At 56.4% G+C, this 25,220-nt stretch overlaps 1 protein-coding gene across 5 annotated transcripts; it reads right to left on the bottom strand.

Annotated features, from left to right (window-relative positions):
• Positions 1-765: 765 nt before the first annotated feature.
• On the bottom strand, positions 766-24,947 carry DHRS11 (dehydrogenase/reductase 11). 5 transcript variants are annotated; one of them, XM_053996007.1, is made up of 7 exons: positions 24,803-24,947; positions 12,378-12,587; positions 6,975-7,069; positions 5,985-6,114; positions 5,400-5,492; positions 4,731-4,796; positions 766-3,393 (listed from the first exon to the last, which is right to left on the bottom strand). In XM_053996007.1, exons 1-7 carry the CDS (start codon positions 24,932-24,934, stop codon positions 3,352-3,354), a joined length of 768 nt encoding a protein of 255 aa, XP_053851982.1. In that variant the 5' UTR covers positions 24,935-24,947; the 3' UTR covers positions 766-3,351. The 5 variants fall into 5 exon arrangements, with proteins under 5 accessions (XP_053851982.1, XP_053851983.1, XP_053851985.1 ...); XM_053996008.1 differs by having other exon boundaries at positions 12,378-12,584; XM_053996010.1 differs by lacking the exon at positions 24,803-24,947 and adding an exon at positions 19,512-19,530.
• Between the last annotated feature and the right edge of the window lie 273 nt (positions 24,948-25,220).

Raw genomic sequence — 25,220 nt, 5'->3', positions numbered from 1 at the left:
AGCGCCCCCTGGCGGCGGGCGGGGATACCGGGAACGGGAACGGAGCAGCCCAGAGCCGGGAACGGGAACGGGAACAGCCCGGGAATGGAGCATCCCAGAGCTCCTGGACAGAGCCCGGGAACGGGAACAGCCCGGGAATGGAGCATCCCAGAGCCCCGGATAGAGCCCGGGAACGGGAACAGCAACAGCCCGGGAATGGAGCATCCCGAGCCCCGGACAGAGCCCGGGAACGGGAACAGCCCGGGAATGGAGCATCCAGAGCCCCGGACAGAGCCCGGGAACGGGAACAGCCCGGGAACAGCCCGGGAACGGGAAGTGGGGAACCCCAGCGACCCTGGGTACTGGGAACAGCCCGGGAACGGGAAATGGGGAATCCTAGAGACCCCGGGTACCGGGAACAGCCCGGGAATGGAGCATCCCAGAGCTCCCGGACAGACCCCGGATACCGGGAATGGGGAACCCCAGAGTCCCTGGACAGACTCCAGGCACCGGGAATGGGGAACCTGAGGCCCTGGACAGACCCCGGGACCAGGAACAATGCAGGAACGGAGCATCCCAGAGCTGTCCCCGGACAGACCTCCGCAGGTTACTCCCAAGACAACTGGATGCTGTCCAGCTCTGGAAAGAAAATCTGTTTTTCCTCATAAAGACCCCCAATGGAAGGATTCTGTTTGGATCGTTCCCCAAGCAAAACTCTGGCTGTGAACAGCAAAAGGGCTGTTCAGTTTTAACACAAAAAATAACAAAAACACGCCACAGACGAGCCACAGTGTGCCTCTCTTTTTATTCTTTATTTTACAGCTCACAGTTAGAACCTACTGATAAATTACACAGTTCACTGATCCTCGCGTTTGAGGGGTTTCACTGCCTCGGAGTCGTGTCCCATCTCATCCCAGGAAGGTGGCAGGAGGTGCCACCAAGGCCACCCGAGGAGCCCTCCTTCGTGGGAGGTTAACAGGCAGCAGGGATGATCCCCTAAAACCACACTTCAAATGGAAAAATATACTGCACATCACCTCGAGGTGACTTTAGAGACTTACAAATGTTCTTGGGGGAAAAAACAAACCAACTTCCCGGGCTGCAGGGCTGCCAGGTTGTACTTGCAGGGAGCCACTACCCGGACAAACCCTTTGCCAAGGTTCTGCATCTTAAACAATTCTCTCCAAATCCTCCTTTTACAGCACAGGGAGATGTAAAGGCCCTCCTCAGCCACACATTTCAACATCTGCTGAACTCTGCACACAGCTGCTGCCACAATTCCGTGTTTCACCACTGCTGCCCACATCCCTGCTCAGAAGTTCCTAATTTCTCAATTTTTTTCTTTTTTCTTTTTTTTTTTTTTTTTTTTTTTTTCTTTTTGGCCTCTTTAGTCATTCAACCACCATCTCCTAAAGGTGGCACACGCTGCCCAGGGCACCTGCTGGGAATTCAGACAAATCCACACTTGGCATCCTGGAGAAGGGCAGTGCAAGACTTCCCAAGGGGCAGGGATTCTGCTCACAATAAATTAAAAAGCCAAATCCAGGTGCACTTGTCAGTAGAAACTGGTGACAGGTGAGGAATGGACAGAACACACCACATGTTAACAAAGAGGAAAAAAAGGGGCAAATTGCCTTTTGTTTTTGCCATCATGAAAGGAACATTTTGCCAGTTTTCTCCTTGTATCCTCCTACAGCTGCTCACCTTTGGCACAAGGAATTCTAAGTATCACGAGGTTTAATTCATAATAATACTTCAACATCAACACTCAGCACTTACACAGCGCCTGTCAAAGTGCTTTACAAAAGCTTGTGGGTCCTCACAACACCCCTGTGAGGTAGGTGGGTGTTATTATCCCCATTTTCCAGACAGGGAAACTGAGGCAGAGAGGTAAAGTGACTCGCCCAAGGCCGTACAGGGAGCTGAACTCGTGTCTTGGTGGCCCAGCTCTGGTCTCCCTTGCGCAGGGGTAACACAGATGAACTCCCAGGGCTCTCCTGGTGTAAGCCAAACAATCCAACCCCAATTTCCCAGGCTCTCCGTCCTCTGCTCCGACCAACTGACCATCCCTGACCTTCTGAAACGCTGCCTGGAGCTCAGCAGGAGCTGGGCAGGGTCTGCAATCTTAAGGCAACGTGTCCACGGAGAGCTGGACACACGCAGACCTCCCTGCAGAGAGTCTCCAGACAACTCCAGCTCTGCTTTGAGGCCAATTTTCTTCTCCCTCAACTCAGAGTAAACCCAGAGTCACACACTGGGGGCTGCACCAACACGAGATCTCAGCCAGACCCTTCACCTGCTGCTTTTTGTAGCCAAAATGCCCCTGCAAATCTCTCCTCGTTCCGGACACCTTCGGCACGGCTCGTTCCACTCTCTCTCTCTCTCTCTCTCTCTCTCAGAGTTTGTGTCTCTACGTAAAAATAAACTTCCACCATTTCCAGCTCCTCAGCACCAGCATTTCAACAGCACCAGAGCAATCCACATTTCCAGAAAAGTGCCAATGCATGCAAATATCACATACAGAACATCAAGAGTGCTGGGAGATGATACCAAGGATAGAGGTGATCACAAGACAGCACACGTTTAGTTTTTATTCAAAATACCAAACAACTCACTCTTACTGTAACTATGCCACTGAGATTATCATCCTAACCTGCACAGGGACAGGTGCTTTTCCTCCAACTATTTACCTACCTAGAAAAAAAGAGAAATGTCAAGCACACACATTTATACTTCCTCAAACTTGGCAGGCATGAGTCATGTGAAGGGGAAAGGAGGGCTGGGGGAGGTTGTACACTGGGGTTAGGGCAGTGGAGTACAAAAGAAATGGAAAATATCACATGCATCACCACCATCAGTAATCAACCTGATGAAAATAAACTCAGAATATTAGATGGATTCATGTATGACATCCACGATCTGAAAATCTCAAACCCTAAGCACACTGAAGCTGGCAAACATCTTGTGCCACTTCACTTAGGTCCACACACAGCATCAGCAACTAAGATCAAACAAACCTTGAAAAGAAAGCCAAATTAAGAATAAACCAGCCTGGAGACAAACAATCTTCCACAAACCACTTCCCTGCATTATTTTCAAATACATTTTTACTCTTAAGCAGTTTCAGAAAGGAGTGGGGGAGAAGGAGACCCACTACGAGTTTGTGGTTCTTTTTTTTTTTTTTCTTTTTTTTCAAACTGGCTCAGCACCAGCACCAGCTCAGAGAGAGGGAGAGAAAAACAATTCTTCAAACATGATCCTTGGTACTTGGTTAAAACGTTGCCAGCCAGCCGAGGGAACCCTGGGCTGCCAGAGGGCTCCAGGGGGAGTGGACACGGTGCTGCTCACGGTCCTCCTCATCCTCCTCCCCTGCTAGGAGATCTGCTCTGTGGGCCTCATCTGTATATCCCCAATCTGCAAGAGACCAACGTGGGGTGGGACTGGAATTCTGCACAGGGATTCTGCACTGCAGCCCTGCACTGGGCACTTCCCTGCTGCACCAGCCTGTGACCAGGAATGAGCCTGAGCTGGGAGGAAAGCAGAGCTGAAGGGAGCTGCTCTGCCTTAGCAGGTGGCAAAAGCTCAGATATACACGGGGAAGGTGCAGGATGAACCTGGTTACAACCCCAGGGCTGCCACAGGCAGGGTTTTTGCTCTTTTTAAGCCAAGAAAAGCCATTTATCCCCAGGGATGCAGTGTCAGGGGACACGTCTTGCTCCAGGGAGCAGAGTCCACCCCAGACACTGAGGAAGCTCTCGTGATCAAAGTCTGCTCTCACAACAGCAACCCTGCTCCTGCTGCTCCTGCCTCCAGCCCAAAGCTGGCCAAGCATTCCTGGTTTCTCAGGAGGAGAGTCCCTCTGGCATCTCACACTGGGGAAACAGGTCCAACACATCATCTGGCAACTGGCAGAAGCCAAGACTCTCAGCAAATCTCAGATGGCACCATCCAAAAGGGCAGAGTGTGCCCTTATCCCTCACCCCCCACCCCTTGCACAGTCCTTTTCTGGGATCACGGAAGCACAGAATATCCCAAGTTGGAAAGGACCCACAATGATCATCCAGTCCAGCTCCTGGCACTGCACAGACACCCCAAAATCCCACCCTGAGAGCACTGTCCAAACACTCCTGGAGCTGTGGCAGCCTTGGGAATGTGCCCATTCCCTGGGGAGCCTGGGCAGTGCCCCAGCACCCTCTGGGGGAAGAATCAGAGCCAGCTCAGCCTTTGCTGAATCCATAGGGATGTGAAGAGCCCCAGCAGTGCCATCCCAGAGCAATCCCACACCCCGAGCAATCCCAGAGCCCCAGCAGTGCCATCCCAGAGCAATCCCACACCCCGAGCAATCCCAGAGCCCCAGCAGTGCCATCCCAGAGCAATCCCACACCCTGAGCAATCCCAGAGCCCCAGCAGTGCCATCCCAGAGCAATCCCACACCCCGAGCAATCCCAGAGCCCCAGCAGTGCCATCCCACACCCCGAGCAATCCCAGAGCCCCAGCAGTGCCATCCCATACCCCGAGCAATCCCAGAGCCCCAGCAGTGCCATCCCAGAGCAATCCCACACCCTGAGCAGTGCCATCCCACACCCTGAGCAATCCCAGAGCCCCAGCAGTGCCATCCCAGGGCTGGAAGTGTAAACAAACGTGATCCCTGCTAATCCCCAGCGCAGGCTCCCTAAGCTCCCAGCTGATCCAGCAGCAGATCAGCCAGGCCAGGGCAGCCCTCAGCCCCCCCAGCCTCAGCCCCAGCCTACCTGTACATGAGGAGGGGCACTGAGGACATAGATGACAGCATTGGCCATGTCTTCAGCCTTGAGGCACTGCAACGACAGCAAAGGGGCTCTCGGTCAAAGGGCACCCACAAAGCTCCCCACGAGATCCCTCCTCTCCTGCCCGTCCTTGATGAGGTCAGACAGTGTCACTGGGGCTTGCCCAGGAGGTGCAAGCCAGCAGGAAACACCCAATCCATTGGAAATGTAGCAAAGGATGTGTCTGGTGCTGGCAATTCTGCCATTGCTGTGGATAATCTCACTGCTGGCACAGGAATTCTGCCAGGTCAGGCAATGCCATCCTTGTCAGGAATTCCCACAGGAAATCCCGTGCCACCTGCAAGACAACACTTCCCCTTGTGCTGGCACCTCTGCTTGTCCCATCTGCTCTGCAATGAGGAAGTCACAGCCTGCAAAATGGCAAAGCTGACTGACACTTATTTACAGAAGCATCAAAATAAAAGGACAAATGTAGGGAGCTGGAAAGTGAACTCAAATGAAAACCTGCACAATGTGTAAATACCAGTGGGAAGTGGAGGTTTGAGGGCTGAGATTGGAGAGCATGGGGCACCCTCAGGAACCATTAGCCAGGAGAAAGACTGTTCAGTTATAATCAGAGCCACTTCCCTCTGCTTCCATTCCTGCAAGTCCTACCCGAATGCTCTCATAGGTTGCAGCAGCTCTCTCGGGGTCGTTATCATGAAGTTTAAAAGCAAATCCTGTTTCCACCAGGCCCGGAGATATACACTGGAAAAAAGCAGAGCACATCCTAATAGGATGTGTAATATAACCTAATAGGATTTGTAATTCCCCTTCAGTAAAAGAATTAAAAAAAAAAAATCATTTTTCTGTTATTCTCCTTTCCCACCCATTTTCAAGGGACCAGTTGAAGTGAGCAGACCTTGCCTTACTGATTGTTGTGGCAGGTACCTCAGGTGGGTACTTCCCTCCTCACAGCCCAGAGGGGCAGAGAAGCAAAGAAAAACATGGAAAAGCTCCGACTGAGCACCAACAGCCCAGCTGAGTGCCTCGACGTGAAAACCCCAACAACCAACTGCCCACTCCGTGCACCCCAAAAAAAACCCTTCCCAGACCTTCTGTGCCCCCAGCCTGCCTGGGGCAGCTCCGCACAGCATTTCCTGAGCCCATTTCTGCACCCCCTGGGCTGCTCCCCAAGGGGAGGAGCTGTGCCCCGTGGCTGGCAGCGGGGCAGAGGGCATAGGCAGCCCTGGCACTCACCGTGGCTCGGATGTGGGTCCTGGCCTCGCGCAGCTCCTGCCGCAGCCCCTCGGTCAGCGCCGTCACCGCGTACTTGGTGGCGCTGTAGAAATGCACCACGGACTGGGGCACCACGCTGTGCCCGTTCATGCTGGGGACAGAGCACAGGGCACGCTGCTGCCAGCTGGGAAGGGCCCAGAGCACCACAATAAACCCACCAGGGGCTGGCACGGGGCTGCAGCGGGGCACGGACGCCACCGCAGGCTCCTCTGGCACAGCCCGACCCTCCTGAGCAGCTCCAGAAAGCAAAACCAGCCCTGCCCCATCAGCTCTGGCTGCTGTCATGCTTTTCTCCCCAGTCTGGGAGATCCTTTAAGCTCTGCTTTGGGGTATCCTTTCCTCCCTGGTTTGGGGTATCCTCCCTGATTTGGGTATCCTTTTCTCCCTGACTTGGGATATCCTTTTCTCCCTTGTTTGGGGATTTCCTTTCCTCCCTGACTTGGGATATCCTTTTCTCCCTTGTTTGGGGATTTCCTTTTCTCCCTGGTTTGGGGTATCCTTTTCTCCCTGGTTTGGGGTATCCTCCCTGATTTGGGTATCCTTTTCTCCCTGCTTTGGGGATATCCTTTTCATCCTGGTTTGGGATATCCTCCCTGCTTTGGGATATCCTTTTCTCCCTGCTTTGGGATATCCTTTTCTCCCTGGTTTTGCGTATCCTTTTCTCCCTGATTTGGGTATCCTTTTCTCCCTGCTTTGGGATATCCTTTTCTCCCTGGTTTTGCGTATCCTTTTCGCCCTGGTTTGGGATATCCTCGCTTTAGACCAGCACAGATTAATTTTGAAGTATCAACCACCACAGTCCTCAGCAAACTCCATCATCACCACAGCAACCTTGAAACTCCAGTGCTGAAACCCTTCCTGCAAGGCAGGGAGGAGGAGAAGGAAATCCTCTCTGTGCTGCAGGGAAGAGCAGGAAGGCCCCAGGCTGATCCCACACCCCCCTTTGTTCACCTGTTAATATTAATTATATGCCCATCATCTATATTTCTCTCCTTCATGGACTGATAGGCCTCCCGGGTGCAGATGCTCACAGCCATCACATTGACCTGAGGGGGGAGAAAAGAAGAAGAAATTAAGGCCAGCAGCCCTGCCTGGCACCCCTTGATTTGCCCCTCGTGTGCCCAAAATCCGGGATATCAGCTCCAGTGCCTGTCCCTGGGCAAGTCCCAGGAAAACCCAAAGAGGGAATTGCTCATCCTCACACCCCACAGCTGAGCTGGGGGCTGCAGCCACAGGGGTAGAGGGTGCACAGACACCCAGAGGGAGCAGGAATAAACGGATTTGGTTGTTTTAGGGGCAGGTGTGAGGGTAAAGCCCAGTGAAGGGAGAGCAAACCCCCTCCCCACGGCAGCTCTGCCCAGCACGGAGCACTCCGGGCTTTGGGCAGCTGGCAGGGCACTAGCAGCAGGTAATTAGGTCAGCTCGTTAACGAGGAAATCCCCAGATCCTGCCTGTCAGAGCGCCAGCAGCTCACAGGAGGCACCAAAAGAGCTCCCAGGCACAGGAAGCAAAGCTCACTTGGTGCCACAGGGAACGCCAGAGCGGGCAACTCAGCCTGGGGCTGTGGAAGCCACCGAGCTGTCACTGCCTGCTGACATCTGCCTCAGCCCTAGCTGGCAATTCACCCAGTCCTCCAGGATCCAGAGCATTCCAGGCTCTTGCTCTTTGGACCAGCACTCCCCAGAGTGCCCTGGCTTGGTTAAACTCGGTCCTATCGCCTCCACAAGCATTAATGCACGGCTGCCTCCAGCCTGTCCTGACCATAAACACAGAGCCAAAGCTGCTGGGAAGATAGAAGATAAGGAAACTCTCCCAGCTGGAATACAAAGGGCCCGGAGGTGGGTGCAGCACTGATGAGCAGCGATCTCAGCAGCACTGCTAATTGCTCAGGTGGCTGAGATTTGGAAGGGGTTTTGCTGCAGGCCTCCAGAAAGGATGTGACCATCCCCTGAAGGTCCTATCTAACATCGTGTCACTTTGCCAGCTAAAGGAGCAGCCCAGAAGGGTCTGGACACTGCAATCTCCAGCAAGAACTGGTTTTCTGATGAGCCAGAAGGCAGGTGGAGCAGCAGGAATGAGACCACGTGGACAGCGAGGGATGGAGACGGGAGAGGGCTGGGGATCATCACTGGGGAAATAAAGAACAAGAAGGGGGCAGAATAACTGGGACTTGCACAAAAGGCAGGAGAGAGGCACCGGTTTGGGAAGGGATGGAGCTGAGGGATGCAATTACTGAGCAGCACAAAGAGGAGCAGGGTCAGATCTCTGTCACTGCTTTTGTCTGGTCCTTATTCCCTATCCACTGCCAGAGGCCATCCCTGAGGGGTTTGTCTTGGCCAGAGATAAACAGGGCTTTAATCTGATCCTGGGAGTACCCAGGCAACCCGAGTGGAGCCATCACCCCCATCCAGGTGCACTTTGGTCCAGCAGAGTCGCTGCTGGATACCTCAGCCATCACACCTGGGGCTGCCGAGATAAATCTTTAACCTGGGAATTCACCTGGGCTGTGCCGGGAAGAAAACGAGCAGGGAAGGCAGTACAAGGGCCCCTCAGCACTGGGGTGAAGCCCAGAGCAGGCAGGGCACGGGCAGGATTTGGGATTTCACAGCAGGGTGCTCAGGGAAAGCAGGAGCCACCCGTGCAGCCTGCCCCGGGGCTTTGGGATACGGATCTGGTGTAAAACCCTTCATGGCAAACAATCCCGGCCTCCCTCACCCTCCTTTTCGGAGCAGCCACTCCCAGCTCCCTCTCCCAAGGCCACTAGAGGGTAACATCATCCCAAAACCTGTGACTGGGAGCAGCCATCCCCGGTGTGGGCAAAGCTACAAGGTTTTGACAGCCCCTGGCAAAGCAAGATCCCAATCGACAGGCACAAGGGAAAGTCCAGAGCCCTGTGATAAAACCCCACGGTACAACAAAACAACTGGCTGGAAGGCAGCTGAGCTGGCATGGCCTTTTCCCACCAGCACAGAGTGGTTTTTGGGGTGAAATCCCATTTCAAAACGTGGAACAGGCACTGAGGAACCTAAAAACACACCCGGGAAAGGAGCAGGTCTGTGTGACCCCGAGGCTGTCGTTACAAATACCCACAGCAGACATTTTTCTGCCTCGTTCCTATTTTAGGGAGAAAAGGCTCAAAGGTCCCTTGGCAAGGGTGGCCCACACACCTGGGCCCTGCTCAGTGCAGGGGCAGCAGCTCTGAGAAAGCAGCCACCAGATTTCCCAGCAGTTAACCAGCTCCAGCTGCCAGACTAGAGAACACAAAAGGTCCCGTTCCTGGAAGTGCTCAGCATTTCCCTTTCCCAGAATCAGCCTTTTCCAAGGCATCCAAACATATGGAAGCACAGCTTACAGCAGACATATCCCTGCACAGATGGTTTAGGAAAGCAAGAAGAACAGAGCCTGGCTTGTCAGTGAATATTGCCAAGAATCAAACCCATTCCGTGTCTAGAGGAGGGAGAGGATGTGTGCTGCAGCCCTGGGTGCCCTGGGCAGGGAAAACGGGAAGCTCAGCTTGAATTCCTGGCTGGAAAGGTCAGTGGGTAAGATGTGAAGGAGCTGCTGCAGCCCCAGAGGCTCAGTGTGTGCACAGCAGCCAGCCCCAGCTCCTCCTGCACATCAGGACTTTGCTCACAAAGCAGTGAGAAAATGGGGGAAGCTGTGAACCGAGGGAGGATGGGCTCAGAACCTGCCTGAGGTGACACCTTCCCTCCTGCACCCACTGCAGATCTGCTGGCTGGCAAGGCAGGGCTCTGCGCTGCTGGAAAGCAGCACATCCATAATTCCAAACATCCTGCAGCCTGGGGAGAAGCAGCTCCCACCTCGGGAATAAATACCAGACAATAAAGGACCAGAACATTAGAAAAGGAGAGGAATAAGTAAATTACAACATGGTTTTGACTGTTAGATGTACAGCAAGAAGGAAGATGCTGAGAGGGGAATCTGGAAGGACACAGAGCCTCAAAGCTCATAAAAAATGCATGGAAGCAAAAAATCAATTTACCAAAAAGGGAAAAAAAAAAAAAAAAAGGCTTTAATTTAAGGCCCTAATGCCTCCAAAATCGATGGGTCAATGGCTGTTTGGAAACTTTTCCCATCCTGCAGCCCAGAGGTGCCCTGGAACTCTTCCCACAGCATCTCCCAGCACTCCAGGGAAGCTTGGGAAGGAGCCTCCCTGCTGCCACACAGCTCTGCAAGGGCCAGTGGCCCGTGGAAGGTGCTGGCAGCCCTCCCTGGGAGGGAAAGGGGCCTGGCCAGGGCTGCTCTGGGGCTGGGGTGCCCTGGCAGGGGGGGCTGGCCCTGCAGAGCCCCCCCAGCCCTGCCACGGCGCCTGCACGGCCTGGAGACAGGGACACTGCCAGGGGACACTGCCAGGGGACACTGCCAGGGGACACTGCCAGGGGACACTGCCATGCAGCCACGAAGCAGGGGCACAGAACAAAGGGGAAAACTCCACTGAGCTGTTCCTACCCCTCAGCAGCAGCACGAAAAGCAAAGCCCAGCCTTGTCGGGCTGCCCAGGCCGGGGTGGGTGAAGCTTTGGGCTCTGGAGCATCCCAGGGCTTTGCTTTCCTGTTGGAGAGCTGTTCCATGAACACAGAAATCAGGAGCCAAGCCAGCAGCTGCTGGAGGGTGGTGAGAGGGAAATATCTGCCAGCACAGGGAGAGAGCTGGGGTGTCTCAGGCTGCTGCAACAGCCCTTCTGCCAAGCAGCCATGCAGATCAGCCCTGGGAATGAAACATTCCCCCAGCCTGGCCTCCTCACACTGCCCTTGTGGGGTCACCACCCTGCCTGTCCTCCCCACCCATCCCACCCCAAAGCAGCCCCCACGAGCAGGGGGACCCCACAGGCCCCCAAACTTGGAGCCACTGTAAACACCAACCCTGGAGTGCCTCCCACGGGACAATCCCCACTCCAAAAATCTTTCTCCCTAACAATGGTGGAAGGTGAGATAAAGGGAGCGCTTCCAGCTGAGCAGCCAGGGAAGGGAATGTGGATTGGGGAAGCTGGGAAAAGCCACAAGTCCCCCCCAAGCCCGCCCACCTGACAAAAACAAAGGAGCACGAGGGACACGCAGCATCCCCGAGGGATCCACACACGACACAGTGCCAGGGACCAGGACAGGGATTTTCCAAGGCCCAGATGACCCCCAGGGCCTGGCTCCCAGCTGGGCAGTGCCTGCTGAACAGCAGCTCAGCCTCAGCTACACTTCACTTCATTTTCTTTAAAGCCTCCATGGCAACCGGGGCCGGGAGATGCGGCCGTGCGGTGACCCGGGCTGGGCAGCCCACAAAAGCCTGCCTGGGCAGACAAAGCTGGGCTCAGCTCTGGCTGCAGTCACAGCAGCCAGCAGTCGGGCCAAAATCCTAACAAGAACTTAATTAGGCAGGATATGGCAGCTCTTGCCCTGGCAGCAGGAGTCTGATGTCTCAGTGTGCTTCTCTGTTCTGCTTTACGCAGCCCCCAGAGCACAGGAACAGCCAGGGGAGCTGACACGTCCCCACTGACTCCTGCAGCTCCAAACAGCTTTTCAGACATGTCCTTCCCTTCACCAGGACAAGCTCTCAGAGCTGCTGGAGGTGCCACAAGGGTTGCTCACGGCCATGAGTTCCACTCCTGTTCCTGTGAGGAAAACTGCACAAGAGAAGGTGGCACAGGATGGGGAATCACTCCATGAAAAGCTCACTCCATGAAAAGTTCAGCACCCCGCTGGCCAGAGACATTGCAAGGACACCCAAACCATCCTGCGGTCCCACAGCTGTGGCTGCCACTGCTATGTGCAGGAAAGGGCCCCCACATCATGACAAAAAATGGTGAAGTCACAGGAAGATGCCCAGCAGCACCTCAGGAGAGGAGGACCCAGGGAGAAGTTGTAAATGGGATGGGCCATGTGCACAACTCCCACTTCAGCACGTGAAATACTCTCATTCACATCCAGCCCTAACCAGATTATGGGCAGAAAATTAAGCTATAAAGACAAAAAGCATTACAGCTTTTTAAGCCAAAAAGAATCTGCCCATTTCTACAAACCACTGCCACAACTAACAGGATTAGCTGCAAAACCCAGCGCCTGGCATTCAATTTCCTGCTTTATTGAAGAAAAAAAAAAAAGAGGAAAAAAAAGAAAATATCACCCTTCAGAAAGCCAGTGAGCTAAAGGAAAAATGCTGCTGTGACTCCATCCTCCAAGGTGAGGGCTCAGCAGGGCAGGATGTCCTTCCACTCCCCAAGCAGCAAAGCTGGGCTTTGTCAGAGCATGCTGGGGAGCAGATCCTCAGCTCTGAAACGAGCAGATGGTGGCCAGAGGAGGCAGAAAAGTGGCCCAGCTCCTGGTCCCCCTGGGGGAATACTCACATCTATCATGGTCCTCCAGCCCTCTGTCCTCCCCGAGAGCAGGGGCTCGGGCCGGGCCAGCCCCGCGTTGTTGATGCAGACGTCCACACCCTGGTGAAGGGTCTTGATGGCCGAGAACATGGACAGGATCTCCTCCTCGTTGGACAGGTCACACTTGTACGGGATCAGCGTGCCCGGGTAGCCAGCACTCTGGCACTCAGCTGCCAGCTTCTAGGGGAGACAGAGGCAGGAGGGAAACAGCCATCAGGGAGGGGAAAAACAGCCAGCAGGGAGGGGAAAAACTGCCATGAGGAAGGGGGAAAAACAGCCATGAGGAAGGGGAAAAACAGCCAGCAGGAAGGATGGAAACAGCCAGCAGGAAGGATGGAAAGAGCCAGCAGCCCCCTCTCCCCATAGAGCAGCTTGTCCAGCCACTTCCTGAAAAACACACCTCAGGGCTATCACAGCCCCGGCTGAAAAGCAGGCACTGGGGAAGAATCACTGTGATGCTAATTAAGAAAAAGGAGCTATCAACATCCAGGAGAAGCTGAGAGCTTCAGCCTTCCAGTTACTGAACTGAGGGCACACTCCGTGCCCGCCCATCACCCTGGGCAGTGCGGCTCAAGGGGAGCAGCGCTGGCAAAATACAAATCAATCCTGCCCTGGCACCAGGCTGCAAGTCTGCCACACTGGCAGAGGACGTGCCTGGCAATTCCTCCTTAGCCATGAGCAAGGATGACTCCAAATATCCCAACCTTTTGTCAGGCTGGGCGGTACAAAGCCAAGGAAAGGCCAGGAGCTGCTGCCGGCCGCCACCACGTCCCCGAGGGTGCCCTTTCCCCCTGACACTAATGAGAAGCAGCATCTCCTCCCCGACGTGTCACAGCAGTGGCAGTGACAGTGACAGCTCCCAGCGCCGGGCAGGAGCCACATGATGTCTGGCTCCTGCGGGGAGATGGATTTTGGCTACCAATGTCCACCAAAGCGCTGCTGGAGCGCGTGGCCCGCGGCGGCGTCACCAGCGGTGACATCGCAGCGGGTGCCATAAAGCCCTGCTCCTGCCAAGGGCAGCTTTCCCACTCCTCCCTGCATTCCAGGCACTGCAATTCCCAGCCTTTTCAGAAAAGGAGGAGCGCAGGAATCTCCTGGAAGTGATCGCACATGGAGGCAGCTCCGAGCTCCTGCCCCACAGAGGGACAAACGCCAGCTCCTCCCCAGCCCTCCCCGCACCCCAAACACGTTCACTTGAAGCATCCTGGGGCAAGTTTGGTCAGTGAAGCACTCTGGGGCTGTTTGGTAAATGATTTTCAGTGTTTCCCAGTAGCTGAGCCCAGCCCTGAGCAGGGAGCTGCAGCTTTGCTGCTTTGCCTTCCCCGGACCCCGGCAGCTCTCATGGACCACAAGCCAAAACCAGCCCAGGGCAGAGCTGTGGTGCAGGAGCTGCTCTCCTGCCCGGTTCCCAGCTCAGGGAAGGCCCTGCAGAACACAAGAATGGTTATTATTATTGCTCTCACAGCACCAGGAGGGGATGGGCGTGTGGAGTTGAGCCGGAGATCGATGCAGCCCAGCAGCATCCCCGGAGAGCCCTGCTCGGCTGGGCTGACAGCATCTCTGCCTGAACAAAGGGACTGAATCCCACCTCTCTGTGCCCTCCTGGCACTTTGCCATGCAGGCAACCTTGCTGATGATGTGCTGATGGGAGTGGGAAAATATATTCCTTTTCACCGTCGGAGCACACGCTTGAAAAAACTGTGAAGCGGGGGCAGGGGGGGAAATCTGCAAGAGCAGCATTTAGGAAATTCACAGCAGTACTAAGGGCTGCTGGAAGGTTCCAAACTGCTCCAGGGATGGGGCCTTGCTCCTGCAAAGATACAGGAGGGGAAAAAGGGGCAAAAAGACCATGAACTGGTGTGAGAGCATGAATCAAGCAATGCCAATGATGTTCAAAAGTGAGAAACACGAGCACAAGGGGGTGGGAGGAATCTCCCGGAGCAGGAGCCGTGCCAGGAGAGCTGGCTGGAGGGAAGAGGAGCCCATCCACATGGACAGGAAAGGACAGACAAGATCACTGACAGCCCAGAGGGACACAGGGCCGTGTTTCACAGCTCTGTTTCCATGTCCAGCTGCCACTTCCAGCTTTCCCTGCTCAGTGGAGACACAGATGAAGGAGCGGAGGAAACACGGGGTGTGATTTGCTCTGGGATGAGCCTGCTGGAGCAGGGAGGCTGTAGCACTGTGGGCCCTCCAAGCTGACCATTCTGGCTGTGAGCTCGGGGCAGCAGTGCCCATCCTCTGCTCCCAGCCATCCTCCAGCTACCCCAGGAGAAGGGACTTTCACCCTGGGAGAAAAGCTGCTCTGACACAACCGACCAGGGAAATCAAATCCCTCTCAAAACCTTTCTTTCCCTGTCTGGTGTCTCCAGCACAGATCCTTTCATCTCTCAGGCTGCACTCGTGCTAACAAATTCTCTTTGAAAACCAGGCTCTGACATCCAGGCAGGGCTGAACGTGCTTCAACCATCTACAGATCAAGAGTCATCACAGACTCTTCAAAGAAACATCAACTGCGGGCAAGCTTGCAAGAGACTTTTGAAAAGCAGCTCTGAGCTACAGGAGCTCGTGGAGTTGGTTTTTGTTTTTTTTTTTAGAGCATCCATTAAGTCACTCAAGTGATGCTCATTCCACTTTGAGCACACCACATGCACAAGGAGGAAATTAAAAAAAAAAAGAGAAAAAAAAGCTGTTTTTCCAGATTCCATAAACAATTTGAGAGTGAGCAGGTAATGCAACAGCAGAACAGAGGAGGCCAGTGCAGGTCCAGCAGCTGGAGATGGAAACCTGAAATAAGAATTGTTTGGGTTGGAAGGGACCTTAAAGATCATTCAGTTCCCACCCCTGCCATGGGCAGGGACACCTTCCACTATCCCAGGTTGCTCCAAGCCCCGTCCAGCCTGGCCTGGGACACTTCCAGCATCTCTGTAGCACACCGTTACCTCTGGATGCTTTGGAAATGGACAGCCAGGTGCTACCCAGTCGGAAAGGATGCCTCACGTTTATGGGATGGGTCTGCTGGGTTCAGAAATCACCAGTTCTCCCCTGAAAGGGTTAAAGCTCTTTGTGCCTATGGGATGCCCTGCATCCCCATTCAGTCCTGGTGAAATGGTTTTACAGAACTAATTGATATAAAAATGTTAAGGGACTGGAAAGAGGAGGGGAAAAGAAGGAAGGAGTCAAGCAGGGCTTTATTTGGCAAACCATCCCATTAACTTCAGACACATTTAGTTCAGAGAGATTAAAGCCAGAAGAAGCCATTAGGTGATTTTTAATCTAACCTGCCATTCATCACAGGTGCTTGTGTCCTAGTGACTGAGCTTGTGCTTGAACACAGAGCTGCACCAAGAAACCAACTGGAAAAGCACCGAAATCACCCCAATTACCTTTGCTATCTAAAGGAAATGAAGGAGAAAAATTGTAACAAACAGCACCACAGCTGTGAAAGAAAACTGGGGGCTTACAAACGCTTTCATCCCACTGATTGGCAAGTCTGAAGCTGCTTTTAATCAAGATTTAATAACAGTACCACAGCATAATAGAGATGTACAGTGAATAAAGCACTAGGGGGAGGTTTATTTAGTTATTTCCACAGTGCTCTGTGACCATGAGTGAGGTTCAGAGCTGTGTCCCCCCTGCCAGATGGAGAGAATCACACTCAGAGCTGTGGGTGCATTTTGGCCCATATGATCCAAGGATAAATATTAGTCCCCATTTCTTCCCAGGCACTGGAGCCAGGCTCCTGCTAAGCTGGCTCTGGCTGAGCCATCATCACACCTCGCCAGAGCTGGGAGCTGTCCTCCAGAGCCACGCTGCTCTTTTCCAAGCCTTCTCTGCTCCCTGCACTTTCCCAGCAGCTAAACATCCCAGGATATGCTTTTCTCAGCTCTCTCAGTTTTCAATTTCCCTTGTCACACGTCAGCCAAAGCGCCCTGGAGGTCCCTGCCACCTTCAGGCACTCACACAGCCCCTCCTCACTCTCAAGGCAATTTTAGTTTTCCATTCCTTGCTCCAGGCTGGCGTGGGGGAGAGGAGACACTGCTGTCACCATGACAGCTCATTAGAGCAATTATCTCTGCCTTCCTCTGAGCTCTGCCCAAACCCGGCCCCGCAGAGCCCGGCCTGCCCTGAGCCCAGCCCTGAGCCCGGCCTGCCCTGAGCCCAGCCCTGAGCCCGGCCTGCCCTGAGCCCGGCCTGCCCTGAGCCCAGCCCTGAGCCCGGCCCTGAGCCCGGCCTGCCCTGAGCCCGGCCTGCCCTGAGCCCAGCCCTGAGCCCGGCCCTGAGCCCGGCCTGCCCTGAGCCCGGCCTGCCCTGAGCCCAGCCCTGAGCCCAGCCCTGAGCCCGGCCTGCCCTGAGCCCGGCCTGCCCTGAGCCCAGCCCTGAGCCCAGCCCTGAGCCCGGCCCTGAGCCCGGCCTGCCCTGAGCCCGGCCTGCCCTGAGCCCAGCCCTGAGCCCAGCCCTGAGCCCGGCCTGCCCTGAGCCCAGCCCTGAGCCCGGCCTGCCCTGAGCCCGGCCTGCCCTGAGCCCGGCCTGCCCTGAGCCCGGCCTGCCCTGAGCCCAGCCCTGAGCCCGGCCTGCCCTGAGCCCGGCCTGCCCTGAGCCCGGCCTGCCCTGAGCCCAGCCTGCCCTGAGCCCGGTCTGCCCTGAGCCCAGCCCTGAGCCCGGCCTGCCCTGAGCCCGGCCTGCCCTGAGCCCGGCCTGCCCTGAGCCCAGCCCTGAGCCCAGCCCTGAGCCCGGCCTGCCCTGAGCCCAGCCCTGAGCCCAGCCCTGAGCCCGGCCTGCCCTGAGCCCGGCCTGCCCTGAGCCCGGCCTGCCCTGAGCCCAGCCCTGAGCCCAGCCCTGAGCCCGGCCTGCCCTGAGCCCGGCCTGCCCTGAGCCCGGCCTGCCCTGAGCCCAGCCCTGAGCCCAGCCCTGAGCCCGGCCTGCCCTGAGCCCGGCCTGCCCTGAGCCCGGCCTGCCCTGAGCCCAGCCCTGAGCCCGGCCTGCCCTGAGCTCGGCCTGCCCTGAGCCCGGCCTGCCCTGAGCCCAGCCCTGAGCCCAGCCCTGAGCCCGGCCTGCCCTGAGCCCGGCCTGCCCTGAGCCCGGCCTGCCCTGAGCCCAGCCCTGAGCCCAGCCTGCCCTGAGCCCGGCCTGCCCTGAGCCCGGCCTGCCCTGAGCCCAGCCCTGAGCCCAGCCCTGAGCCCGGCCTGCCCTGAGCCCAGCCCTGAGCCCGGCCTGCCCTGAGCCCAGCCCTGAGCCCGGCCTGCCCTGAGCCCAGCCTGCCCTGAGCCCGGCCTGCCCTGAGCCCGGCCTGCCCTGAGCCCGGCCTGCCCTGAGCCCAGCCCTGAGCCCGGCCTGCCCTGAGCCCAGCCTGCCCTGAGCCCGGCCTGCCCTGAGCCCGGCCTGCCCTGAGCCCGGCCTGCCCTGAGCCCAGCCTGCCCTGAGCCCGGCCTGCCCTGAGCCCAGCCTGCCCTGAGCCCAGCCTATCCTGAGCCCAGCCCTGAGCCCAGCCCTGAGCCCGGCCTGCCCTGAGCCCAGCCTGCCCTGAGCCCGGCCTGCCCTGAGCCCGGCCTGCCCTGAGCCCGGCCTGCCCTGAGCCCAGCCCTGAGCCCGGCCTGCCCTGAGCCCGGCCTGCCCTGAGCCCGGCCTGCCCTGAGCCCGGCCTGCCCTGAGCCCAGCCCTGAGCCCGGCCTGCCCTGAGCCCGGCCTGCCCTGAGCCCGGCCTGCCCTGAGCCCGGCCTGCCCTGAGCCCGGCCCTGAGCCCGGCCTGCCCTGAGCCCGGCCTGCCCTGAGCCCGGCCTGCCCTGAGCCCGGCCTGCCCTGAGCCCAGCCCTGAGCCCGGCCTGCCCTGAGCCCGGCCTATCCTGAGCCCGGCCTGCCCCGGGACGCGGCCGCGGCGCCGGGCTCAGCTGCGGCTGCTGCCGGCCCGGGGAGCGCCCCGGCCCCGCGGAGCCCCGGCAGAGCCGGCATGCAGCGGGAGCACCGTGGCCTCTGCCGGGACTGGGATTGGGAATCACTGCCGGGACTGGGAATCACTGCTGGGACTGGGAATCACTGCCAGGATTGGGAATCACTGCCGGGATTGGGAATTACTGCCGGGATTGGGATTACTGCTGGGATTGGGATCACTGCTGGGATTGGGATCACTGCTGGGATTGGGACTGGGAATCACTGCCGGGATTGGGACTGGGATCACTGCTGGGATTGGGAATCACTGCCGGGATTGGGATCACTGCTGGGATTGGGAATCACTGCTGGGATTGGGATTAGGAATCACTGCCGGGATTGGGATTGGGAATCACTGCCGGGATTGGGATCACTGCCGGGATTGGGAATCACTGCTGGGATTGGGATTGGGAATCACTGCTGGGATTGGGATCACTGCCGGGATTGGGATTGGGAATCACTGCCGGGATTGGGATTGGGAATCACTGCTGGGATTGGGATCACTGCCGGGATTGGGATCACTGCCGGGATTGGGAATTACTGCTGGGATTGGGATTGGGAATCACTGCTGGGATTGGGATCACTGCCGGGATTGGGATCACTGCCGGGATTGGGAATTACTGCTGGGATTGGGATCACTGCTAGGATTGGGAATTGCTGCTGGGATTGGGATTGGGAATCACTGCCGGGATTGAGATTGGGAATCACTGCTGGGATTGGGATTGCTGCCGGGATTGGGATTGGGATCACTGCTGGGATTGGGATTGCTGCCAGGATTGGGATTGGGATCCCTGCTGGGATCACTGCCGGGACTGGGATCGCTGTCCATCCCCGAGGAACCCACAGACACCCAGCTCAGGGGGCAGAGCTGAGCCCCAGCCTCTGTCTGACACCCCCAGGTCCTGGCACCTGCCTCCTGTGTCATCTCCCCCTGGAAAAATTCAATTTGACTAAGCCAAACCCCACCTAACCTTGCAGCAGCGAAGGTCTGAAAAGGTGAGGTGTGATCAGAGGTCTGTGCAAACCAGCACGTACCCACCACCCCGAGTGCAACAGGTGACGGAGTGAGTAAGGGAACAGGTGACCCTGGTAAGGGCTGGGAGCGCTCCTGGGGACACCCAGGACTGTCCCCAGAGCTGCCACAGCCCTGCCCAGCACCCTGGCAAAGCCCCAGCGCACCCAGAGGGGCTCCCGGGCAGACCCGAGCCCCAGCTGCCCCCAGGGGCTGCTCCACGACAGCGCTGTCACAGTGTCACAGTGTCACAGTGCCACACCCTGCCCCTCTTCTCCTGCCAGCTGTGCCCGTGGCCTCTCTGCAGGGCTGCCAGGGCCGGGTGCTCTCGCTGTGCCCACGGTCACTGCAGCTCCCAGGCTGTAATCCCCGAGGAATCCTCTTCTGCCGAGGCAGATTAAAGCACACCACGAGGGGCCCGGCCGCCCCCCGCCAGCCCCCGGCTCCCAAATTCAGCTGGCGGGCGCTGGATTTCATTCCAGCCCAGGTGTGTGACCCGTGGAGGAGGCTCCAGCCCAGCCCAGCCCTGCCAGGAGCGGCCAGGGGCACACACAGCTGCAGCTGCTGCCATCCAACATCTGCAGCCACGCCAGCCTAATCCCAGCTAAGCTGGGCAGAGCTGAGGCTGAGCCCCACGGGCCGGGCAGGGACAGAAATCCAGCATTTCGCAGAGCCAGGGTGGCACAAACCCCCCTGGGGCTGCCCCAGGAATTAGTGCCAGGCAGGAAATCCCCGCTGGCACTGCCCACCAGGACACAGGAAAGAGGGAAAAACTCGACTTGAGCACAGCCACTGCTTCCTGCAGAGCTTAAACTGCTCATAAACCCCAGGAAAAACACCATCGACAGCACCATGGCAGCTCTTTTCACACCTCCCTGCCCTGGGCACTCTCCTTAAACCCAAAACCAGCCAGAAAGTCCCCTCTGTGTCCAACTCTGCTCCTGCACAGCCCTCCCACCTTCCCAGGACAGCTGCCAGGTTTTACACGGGGAAACTGAGGCACAGGACTGCCTTCCTTGCAGCACACACCCCCCATCCCAGCTCCAAAACCCCAGGAAAGGCTCAGTTATGATTTCTTTTTGGGGCTCTGAGCATGGTATGGCTGCTTTATTGCAAACCCCAGGGAACAGAAGAGCAGCAGAGAAGGTTGCTGCAAAGTGACATTCTTAAAGCACATTTTGGGGAGAAAGAGGAGGAATCCAACCTGGTTTAAACCCCCTGAGCCTCAAGGCTGAGGAAATCCATGAGGACAGGGAAGTTATTTGTTCCCCTTGCTCTGACAGCAGTTATGGGATCTCTGCTGTTTATCAGGACAGGATCTGGCCAGGGACAAGTGGCAATAAAAGCACTTCAGAGGCCTTGAGCGCCCACCATCCCCGAGGCAAAGCCTTGGCCAAACACAGAACAAACCCTCCCAGAGGCCAAGGAGACTCTGAAGGTCACTCACTGCACAGGGACCGTGCCCTGGGATCCTCCTGCCTCAGCACTGGGGAAACCTGTGGGAACAGCCCAGGAATCCCACCCCAGCTGCTGGGCAGAGGGACAGACCCACCAGGGACACACAGAATGCCAAAGTGGAACCAGGTGACCCCTAAACCATCAATGTCATCTGCCTGCAAGTAGTTAAACACCCCACTCAGCAATTAGCTGTTAATTACCCTGCTGGGAGCACCCACGGGGTCCAGAGCCTCCCTTGCACCTTAGGGTTCATGGAAGTGACCAGAGAGCCCAAAAATGGATGCTCAGGTCCCACGAGGAAGACTCAGCTCCTTCTTCCTCCTCCCACACAGCCTCCTCAGAGCCTGGGCTGCTCCAACCTGCAATCAATTGCTCAGCTTATCAAAGGCTGTTTCCTGAGCAAGATCTAACCTTGACAAAGCAGGGCCTGGTTATAAATGTTACCTTTGATCAATACCTGTCACAAATGCATTGGAATTAATTGGTTAAACCTTGTATCTTAAGTCACATTTATTGCTTCCTGCACGGCTCTGCTCTCAGCACGCCAACAAAGACAGGGAGGGAAAAAATGGATTTCTTCTGGAACACGGCATCCATGGTGTCCCTGGCCACACCAGAGGAAGGCAACCAAGCTGCTGGAAGATTTCCAGTGACCTGGAGCAGGTGGGAGTGTCCCACCTGGAGCATCTCCCACCAGTGACAGCCCCAGCCACGCTGCAGATCCAGGGCTCTGACACCGTGGATGGAGGGAGAGCACCTGCCAGCACTTCTGCCATTCTCTAGAAATGTAAAATAAATCAATTTTAATTATATAAAAAAAGCGTAGTACATCAATGCAAACCCCTTGGAAACAGCTCCCTGTCTCCTGCCTTCCTGTGCTGCAGGAGAAAAGCTGCAGAGTCCCTCTGAGCCAGAAAAACCCTCTCAATTCTTCCCCACCCCAGGGAAGAACCCTGCAAAATAAAACTCACATATCTCACTGAATAAAAGACCAGAGAGGGCTTTGCCAGCTGGGAGGGCAAGAACATTTTGTCCCATGCATGTGCAAATTCTCCCCTTTTTTCGTGCTGCTGCAAGAAGCCAGACACCAAACACAAATTTCCTGGAGAACACGAGGAGCAGGGGGAAGCTGAGGAGCACCAGAGTGGCTGTGGCTGTAAATCTCAGCGAGTCTCTGCACCCTGGAGACCCCAGGAGCAGCAAGGGGGTCCCTGTGAGGGTGATCATCACCCAAGGATCATTTTCCCCCCAAAAGCCTGCTCTTCCAAGCTGCTAAAAACACTTGGCTGCTTCATTAGAGCTCCTGACTTGGAACGCGTGGCGGTGTCTGGAGTGCAGCAAACACTCGCTGAGCACACGCCAAGAAGTCCTTGACAGCTGTTAGAACCTCCAGGCTCTGCATTTAAAACAAGCCTTCAACCTGAATTACCTCCTGGCATGCAAAAGGAAAATGCAGCCACTTTAATTATATTTTATTCCTCGATGTCTGACTGCTGAAGTTCCTGTTTGATGACCCACACGAGGAGCCTGCAGCAGCAGAAGCGGCAGGAGCAGGGAGCACGGGGAGCAGAGGGGGAAACGTGGCCAGCGGAGCCACTGGAAGGAAAAAAAGAAAAAAAAAAAAAAAGATCCTTCTGCAGTTTTGGTTTTTTGGGGCTTTTTTTGTGAGCCATTAATATTTTTATTCCAAAAGCCAAATAAAGACCACTGGAGCTGTGACACGGGTTTAATGCCAAACACGCAACTTTGCAAATCCTTCGTTATCTTGCCTCCAGCCCTTATCTGATTTTCCAAGAGATTAAGAAATCTTGACATAGCATTTATTGCCCGAGCTAAATCCCCACTGGACAACCTGCTCTTTCAGTTAGCTGGAGGTTACAAAACCACCTCACACAGGCTTCCAGCCATTTTACCTTAAAACCAGTGATTTTCATGAACTTTAATGAAATGTGATGTTGTGCTACAGAGTGAGCTCTGTATTCCAGGTTTTACACCCTGCTGTTTGCCCTCTTTCCGTGTCAAGCTTCCTTGGAGCACCCTGGGATAGTGGAAGGTGTCCCTGCCCGTGGGGGTTGGAATGGGATGGTTTATAAGGTCCCTTCCAACCCAAACCACCTGGGAATCCATAATTCTGTTAACTACAGCTGTGATGCTCTGGCATCACCAAACCCTCAACTCCTTCACGTTCCCCTTCTCTCCTCCCTCCATCACTGTGTTCCAGTCCTCAGAGCATCCCTCGAATCCCCCCCCAGTCAAATCCCCAGCTCAACACTTCCAAGTCTGCATATCTTCCTATTTTACTGTAATTTTTTTTTTAAAGGAAAAGCCTCAAGGTGAATCTGCTGGAGGAACCAGCTCTGCTCTGAAGCATGGCAGGATTGGGCACGAAGTTCCCACAGCATCCCTGGCAGCCAGGAGGTGACAGAGCTGTTCCCACAGTGACCCTGGATCCCCCCACGCTCCAGCACCTTCCCTTCCCCGAGCGGGCAGCACCGCTGGGATTTTCTTCCTCGTTAAGGAAACATGCTCGACAATAAATAAACCCAGAATAGCAGCGGAGCAAAACACAGTCCAGACACCCAGCAAAACAAGTGACAGCGCTGCAGACACACTTGGGTCCCAGGCAGGAGGGAGGGAACGGGGACAAACATCAGCTGCTGTGGGAACACGTGTCCGAGACAGCACAGGGCACTGGGGAGCAGCCTGGCACACCTGCAAACCCGACCAATCAATCAATCAATCATCAATACAGCAGTGATCGCTCCTGCTGCACATTCAAATCGAACCACAAAGCCTTACAGCACTGCTTGTTTTCAAACCCACGCTGTGTTTTGGCCAGGAAAGGCTCAGAAAGGAAGGAAACTCACGTGAACGCCGAAGGAAAACACAAGTTGCATTGATTTCTTTCCCAAATGAAAAGATTCCAGAACAAAATCCAAGATAAGGGCGCTACTGGAAACAGCAATATTGGAAATAACTTTCCTGGAGGGGAATGGGAAGCAACAACATCCTTTGCAGCATCCTTTGCCAGGCACCCCGAGGCTCCAGCACATCCAACGCCGGCAGCTGCACGTGGGAAAGCCTCTGGAGAGCTCAGCTTTCCCTGCAAACCGCAGCACCAAAACGCTGGCGAGCCCAAAATCAGCAGCAAGCCCCACGGGACGGCTCACGGAGCCGCCTCGGTGCTCTCTCCTCTCTGCAAGCGGCGCCTCCGTGACACGCAACGAAAAAAGGGAAAAGTTTGGCTTTTCCCAAGCACTTCTTTACTCAACCCCACTTAGCAACGCCACTGATGTCAAGCCTTGGTTTCCACGAATTTTGGACCATTTATTCCCAGTGCAGTCAGCTGTGCAGAGCCCTTATCACCTCGGCTAGGGAAACACAACCCTGGATATTTTACAGGTCTCCTTTCGCTCCCAAACACCCCGGACGGCAACACTTAAGATGACCAAAACTTATTTCCTCCCTCAGAGGAAACTTCCTAAATGGCAAATAAGGCACTGCGAGGCACAGCTGACCGACGCACAGAAAGGATCCCGAGGAAACACTCCTTTTAAGCATCTTTATTCTCAAGCCAGCGCCATCAGCTTTCTGACGGGGCTGTGGAGATGCTCCTCGCAGGACCGAAGCTTGTTTTAACACCAACTCCTAGGAACGCCCTGCCTCCCGAGCAGCCGCATCCCCGAGGGGCCGCAGGGCCCGCAGCCCCATCCCGCTCCCGGGGAGATGCTATTTTTAACCTCGATAAGAAGCGGCTCAAAAAAAAAAAAAAAACAAACCAAAAACCAAAAAAAAAAAACCAAAAAAAAAAAACCACCAACCCAAAACTGACCCCGCTCCTCGCTCAGGCACCTTCCCCCCGCTGCTCCAGGGGCTCTGTGGCCAGGAGCGGCCGGGGCTGCGCATCCCCCGTGCGGTGTCCGAGCCGGGAGCGGCCCCGCTCCGCCGCGGCCTCGTGGGGAGGCGCCCCCCGCCCCGCCGCCGCCCACCACGCCGCTACCTCGATCTTGTCGACGCTGCGGGCGCATCCCACCACCTTCATGCCGTGCTGCACCAGCGCCCGCGCCACGGCCGCGCCGATGCCCACGGAGGCGCCGGTGACCAGCGCGACGCGGCCGGACCAGCGCTCCATGGCCCCGGCCCGGCCCCGCCGCCGCCGCCGCGCACAAAGCGCCGCCCGCCCGCCGGCCCCGCCCCGCGGCCCCGCCCCGGACACGCCCTTGGGGACACGCCCCGCCCATGGGGACACGCCCTCCGTGCGCTGAGTTTTGCCGGGGCTCAGCTCCAGGTGCGAGCGGGGTTGGGGGGGGTTTTCCTTCCCCGGCATGAATAAGCCGCGGGAGGGATGAGCGGAGCAGGGAGCAAGCAGCCAAGCGAGGTTTGGAGAGGGAGAAAGCGGGTGTGGAGAGAGCAGAGGG

The sequence above is a fragment of the Vidua macroura genome, chromosome 20, assembly GCF_024509145.1.
Source record: "Vidua macroura isolate BioBank_ID:100142 chromosome 20, ASM2450914v1, whole genome shotgun sequence".
Lineage (NCBI taxonomy): Eukaryota > Metazoa > Chordata > Aves > Passeriformes > Viduidae > Vidua > Vidua macroura.
This window is presented reverse-complemented; position numbering and strand designations above follow the sequence as displayed.